Raw genomic sequence first — 6,938 nt, forward strand, 5'->3', positions numbered from 1 at the left:
ACAAATAAATAAATAATTATGTTTTTATAGGACTAAATAGAAGAGTTTATTTTTTGTAAAATTTAAATGCGCTCAAAAGCTAGACCTATGAAGCCAAGGGACTATAGGCATAACTTTTTCACATTCACTTAGAAATTGCAGTTTTAAGTCTTATTTCTAATTTTAAAAAAAAGCTAGACCCAAGAAAAGGGGGAGTGTGTGCGTGCCTGTTAGCGTGAGTGAGTTTTTTTTTTTTTTTGGACTGTGCGTGAGTGAGTATTTAAGTTGACCAATTAAGACCAAAAAATAAAATTGACCAAGAAAAAATGTTGTGTAAATTACGTCAAAAAATATAATCTATGACCCAAAAGTCCCAAACGGAATTCAAAGTAAATCATGTCCACATAAATATATTAGCTTTAGAATACCCAAAATAATATTATAATAATATATTAGTTTCAGCACAAATAATAAATTATTAATGTTTTTATTTATGCAAACCTTATTGGGGTAAGTTTATCTAATGTTTAAAGTAGTTTTAAACTAGTTAAAAGTTCAAGCTTCCAGCTTTAATTGGGCATAAGCTACGGACACATGTGGATTAAAATTGAATTAACTTTTAACTAATTTGAATTCATCTAATAATTAATTTATTAGTTCGTTTAAAAGTATTGATAAAAATGTCATATGCATATAATAATTTATTAGTCTATAAACTCTTAAATAAAATTCTTAATACTTCTTTAATAGAATACAAACAAAATAAAATATAAACAAAATAACTTTAGAAATATAATAGATTACAAGTAGACCATATGATAAATCACCAATATGAAGTTTTGAGGCAAATACTAATGTATAATCATGCAGTTGAAGTAGTTAAGAACTATTTTTGGTACATAGTGGAAGCATTTGACTAAACTGAAAATGAAGTTTTACCAGCATTATTCCCTACTTGATAAACAGGCCTGGCCTGCCATTGTTGCTAAACCCTAGAAAAACTATATTATTTTTCCTTTTTTCTGAAAAAAAAAAATTATAGGAATCTTTAGGAGCTAACTTCAGCACAAATTTGAGCCTGCAAATTTGTCGTCACATATACTGCATCTTATATTGGGGGGTTATTTGCGAGGTTCAATTTATAATTTAATTCAGTTTATGCTTCTTAATCAAATAATTATATATTAAGAAAAAAAGTTATAATTATTAATAAAAGTTTAATTTCATTTCTTTATAATTTCACATAACTACTTCATCTAATATAAAATACTGCACTCACTATAAATAAGATAAATCGAGATATTAAACTTATTAAATTATAAAATCCTCAATAACATAATTCATACACCAAACGCTCATAATATTCGTATAAAAATATAATTATTATTTATTAATTATATATTTAAATTATTAAAACATATTAATATCAAAACAGAATTTATTATAAAATATATAAACATAAAACAATTATAAAATTATAATAATATAATTTTAATCATTTTTATTTTCTGAATTAAATTAAATTTACGGTAAGGTCTAGATTGGATTGGATATAAACAAATCCACGTCTCACATTTGCCTTGTGGTGGAGCTATATATATATATGAAGATAGGCTTTATTTTTGTGCAAACATTAAAGAGAGAAGATGTTTGGGAAGGTTGAGCATGAACTAGAGCTTGAGGTGGCAGCATGTGAAGCATGGAAGCTGTTTGGGACACTTGAGATTGCAAAATTTGTTGAGAAAGAGATGCCACAAATCTTTCAGAAGGTGGAGTTGACTGAAGGAGATGGTGCTCTTGGAACTGTTCTCAAACTAACTTTTGTTCCAGGTAATTAATTTAAATACTCAAATTAATTAGGGTTACTCATGTATTTTTCTAATTTATTCCATCATATTCACCTTAATTCACTACTTATTTAGAATTTTTATTTAACAGATATATCCACATTTTTTTATTATTTTTATTTTTTTAATGTGATTATGGCATGAATAATGTTTGGCTTTTGGAACATAATATTTGAAAGAAAGAACTAGATTTGTCGAAGTCCAACAAGATTTAGAGCTAAGGCTCTAGTAATTGTTTTTTGAAAACTTATTTATTATTAACATTTTTTTGGATTTCTGTTTTGTCAATGATATAAACTTTTGAATATTATTTTAATAGTTTATTCTATCTCTATATATACATAATAGAATAATAAGGCTATGGAAAATCATGCAACCGGCCAGGAGCATTATTCCTCTAACTATGATCATACTCACCACCAATTAACAATAGGCCAAACTAGCTATTAATTAGCACATGCATTTGCTTTTCTATTCTGAAAAGTAATGATATATAGTAGCATCATATACTTGCTTATAATGGAAAATGCATACTGCTAGTTAGGTATTAGGTAATCGTTTGTTTTATTTATTTATTTATTTCAACTTCTTTTATTTCTGGGGGATCGGTTGATTGTGAGTTTCTTACCCAATCACTATCCAAGAGTTTTGTGCTACCTAGATGCCTAGATGTATGAAATTATGGTACTAGTTCCATGAGTTGTGTTAGCTAGAATTACTCAATTAACTACAAGCATTTAGCCATTTGATTTGATACGAAGCTATGAAACAAATTTAATCAGTTACTTATTTATAAATGGGAGTAATAGCATTAATTTCCAAAAAATGTTTAATCAAATACTTTGATTTTTAACCAATTTAGATTGGTGTACTGATTAGCTCACTAGTAAATGTTGGGGGTTCGAATCCCGCATTGTGTGTATAACAACTCATTGGTTAACGACAAACCTTTAAAATCCGCGACAAATTAATTTTTAACCTGTCGAACTGGGAGATATCGTGGAAAAAAAAAAACTTTAATCTTTAACAAAATTTAATTACCAAATCAATTCTTAATCTTTTATTTTGTTAGAATTAGAAAAATTAATTCTCACCTCAAATTTAGTAAAAAAAAAAAATTAGACAAATCAGTCCTTATCATTATCTAATAAAAACATAACAATTCTTAAGAATTTTAATAGATCAATAAATACATATAGAGAAATAATTTAATATGAAAACTCATTATCTGACGAAATAAAAATTTGAAAATCAATTTGATGATTAAAATTTTTAAGAACTAAAGTATTTGAGTAAAAAAATTTTAAAACTAATTTAAAATATTACTATATAAATCGAGACAAAAACAAAAGATTATATTTCTATATAGTCTCTGTTTTTACAATATCATGTCTCTATTATTTTATCGTAAAATGTTAAACAAATACACCCTAGCAATTTAGATTTAAAAAAAGCTGTTATTGATGGAGAAATTAACATTCTTGTTTGATTAATTGTTTTATAGAAGTGTTGAATGACATTGATTTGGTTTACATGGATGTTAATTAGGCATTCCGGGGCCACCAAGTTACAAGGAGAAGTTCACAAAGATTGATAATGAGAAACGCATAAAGGAAACAGAGGTAGTTGAAGGTGGGTACTTGGAGTTAGGGTTCACTCTATTTAGGGTTAGATTTGAAGTGATTGAAAAAGGTGAAGATTCAAGCATAATCAAATCCACAATTGAGTATGAACTCAAAGAAGATCATGCTGCTAATGAATCACTTGTTTCCACTCAGATACTTGCAAATATTGCTGAACTTGCAAAGAATTATCTCAACAAAAACAAGGCTCCAAAATAAGCTTAGCACAAATATCTCAATAAAATAATTATTAAGATGTTTCTCCCTCATTAAGTTATATTATTGTGTTTTATTTTTGAGATTGAGAGACACCTATGCTATTAAATGAGAATTGATTGATATGGAATGTTGTATTTCTTTATTTTGGTGTCAAAAGATAAGAAGAAACAAAGAAAACACATTAAACACTAAAGACATAGTTCCATTGTAATAACACTATTAAATTTTTTTAAGGCTCATTCTATTTCCATTGCTGTATGCAATTAGATGCTGCATATTTAGCTAAAGCATCAGCAATTTGGTTGACATCTCTTTGAATTAGATTGACTTCTGTTCTCCAATTTCCGCTTAAGACCTCTTTAATTTTAGTCACCAAATCATTATCAGAATTTTGTACTTGGTTGTTTCTATCATTAACAAAGATAAAATTAAAGCGTCGAAACAATCCGTCTCGCAAGTGATTTCTCTAAACTCAGGTTTCCATGTTAGAATTAGTCCTTTCCAAATTGCAAAAAGCTTGCTCTGAAGAATTGTAATAAGTGTAAAGAACCAGCATAACCACGCAACTAAGAGCTATTATAATCACGCAATACACACCCAAAATCAACAGATTCATCAAATTTACTGGCATCACAGTTTATTTTAACCGAAAATTGAGTAGGAAGAGACTAAAAAAGTAGCAAATAAGAAGGAGTAGACACATATATATAAATAAAAACTTATAAAATTTAAATTGAGAAGTATGAATAAGAACTATAACCTTACTCATTTCTTTGATGAGTAAATGTCATAGTTTTTTTTTATTTTTCAATATATCTCCAAACTCAATACAATATGGATTAATTGGTCACCGATGTAAGTAAATTTTATCAATTTAATTAGCAGTACATACATAATTATTAGGTCTTGTTCTATCAATTCTAAGATGAGCTGCAAACTAGACTAGGCTTTGGGGTTAAGTGGCATTATATATTAGTAATTTTTTAATTTGTTATTTTATCCCATTTCATGCAAATTCAGCTTTTCCTCACCCATAGTGTAAATAATTACTGCTTCTTATTCTTTCATCTTTTGTTTTGGTATATTATTTCTCTTTTTTTTGGACATTCTCTTATCTTTATTTCTACCATCTTTCTTACTTTACAACATTTATAATTTATTTTGAAATTATTTATTTTCATATTATTTAAACTAAATATTGACTCTTAATTTTGTTTTTAGTAATTCGAAACCAAAATTTAGGTATTATAACAATTACTTTCTTTTAGAAAAACATTAACAACTTCTATTTCTTGGGTCAGAACATTACAAATTCTTGGGCCTCGTTGTGTTTAATTTCATAACTTTTTGGTACTTGATGTAGATTGAAGGCCGAAAATCCAGAAGGGGATTATATTGTGTGAAGCTGGCCCAACAAAGAGTCAAAAAGGAATAAAAAAAATTGCCGTGAGAGTTAGGGCTTTTAACCACACACTATTCTAATACCAAAAAAAAAACTATTTTTGAAACTGTCATCTATGATGTTACAAAATTTTCAGAAAAAAAGACAAATCGATGATTGATCTTTTGGTCCGTAGACATTTAAGTACTGAAGATTTAAAAATATATTTAAGTACTTAATATTTTCAAAATTTGGATGATCATGAGGTCTAATTTGTTCCATTTTAAAAACTCCCCCACATGTATATCTATATCAACCAAGTCAATACAATGAAAGTCACATTTAATTTTTTCGTTAATTTTGACAGATCCAAGTGAATACGAAGGATCAATATATTTAAGTTTTGAAAAAGTAAAAAATTTAAATATCTGTAGATCAAAAGGTCAATAACCTATTTATTTTTTTCTCAATTTTTTAATTTCAGCATGCAAGGCCGTAGTCTAGTGGTGATATGATTACTTTTGTTTTGCCACAGGTACATTCAAGTTTGAGACTTGGCAGAGGTTACATGGTGAATGAAAATTCTTAGTGCTGAACCAAGTTTGGTTAATTTAGTGGTTAACTCAATAGTTTGAGTTTTATCTTGTATATACAGCAATTCATTGACCAACAATAAATCCTTAAATAAAACTCAATCTGCGACAGATTAATCCTTATGCTGTCGAATCGAGAGATATCAGTATTCGAGTTTTATTTTAAAAACCTATTCAAAAAGAAATTAACTAATACTATCCTAAGTCTTAAAGAATAAGGACATTATATAAGACTAAAAATTTTGGATAATAAAATAAAAAAAAAGGTTTAGCTTTTTCAATATGATAAATGCATTTAGTATATAACATACAAAAGTTTTTATCATTCAACCCAACTGAATTGAGGTATATAAAAAGGAGAGGTCTATCAATAAGAATCTTTTTAATTTCCAAATTAAGGCACTAAATATCTACTATATTGAGAAACAAACACTCATTGATTATCGCAGAAAAATAAAACCGGATATTGTGTAGTTTTGCAATCTCTTAAATTTTGTCCGTGTGTTTTTCGAAACAGTTTCGTGATATGAAACTTTGAATTAACTGAAAGCTAGTGTTTATAACTTTATATTCATCTCATGTATACAGATATTTAAATTTGTCGGCAAGGATAAATATTCAATATATTATGAAATTATGGCATATATTATGCAAATTGGATTCTGCGCTATAAAGACCCATTGGAGTATTGGTAGAAGAAGATATGAATGGTTAAAAAATCTTAATTTGTTGAATAGTCTTCTAGAGTAAGCTTCTGACCTTAGTAGGTGTGGTAAATCTTTTGCCCAAAGAATTAATGTTCCTTATGATGCCGACTCTCCTATTAATTATTGATTAATTATTTATTTAAGAGAATTGCTACACATTCAAGTTTTTTTGACATACAAGTCATTTACATAATGTGAAATTACATTATTCTTCTTTGTATCTCGCGTTTCTTCTCCTCCCCTTTCTTCTTCTTCTTCTTTGTTTTTTTGCGTTTCTCCTCTTTTTTCTTCGCATATTTCATCTTCATTGTTGTTTTTTTATTACTGTTATTGTTGCTGCATTTTTTTATCCTCATCTTTCTATTGATTTTACAACATTATGTATTTTTTATTTGATTTTTTCCTCCCAAAAAGAATAAAAAAAAAAAGAAGCAGTAGAAGACGAGAAAGAAGAGTTTTGAATTATGCAAAACTTATTAGCACACATAGACCAAAAATTCTTAAATAATGCACTCGAATATCTTCGTGTTACACCCAAATTTGCTGCAAATATAGAAAAATGTTTCCTCTAATGCTGTATTTTTTCTTCT

The 6,938-nt window shown here is 27.5% G+C and overlaps 1 protein-coding gene across 1 annotated transcript; it reads left to right on the plus strand.

Moving 5' to 3' along the window:
* The first annotated feature begins 1,589 nt into the window (after nt 1-1,589).
* Nucleotides 1,590-3,773, plus strand: LOC107477439 (norbelladine synthase). The gene is made up of 2 exons (XM_052259385.1): nt 1,590-1,809; nt 3,375-3,773. Exons 1-2 carry the CDS (start codon nt 1,626-1,628, stop codon nt 3,665-3,667), a joined length of 477 nt encoding a protein of 158 aa, XP_052115345.1. The 5' UTR covers nt 1,590-1,625; the 3' UTR covers nt 3,668-3,773.
* Nucleotides 3,774-6,938: the final 3,165 nt, after the last annotated feature.

Source organism: Arachis duranensis, chromosome 3 (genome assembly GCF_000817695.3).
Source record: "Arachis duranensis cultivar V14167 chromosome 3, aradu.V14167.gnm2.J7QH, whole genome shotgun sequence".
Classification (NCBI taxonomy): Eukaryota; Viridiplantae; Streptophyta; class Magnoliopsida; order Fabales; family Fabaceae; genus Arachis; species Arachis duranensis.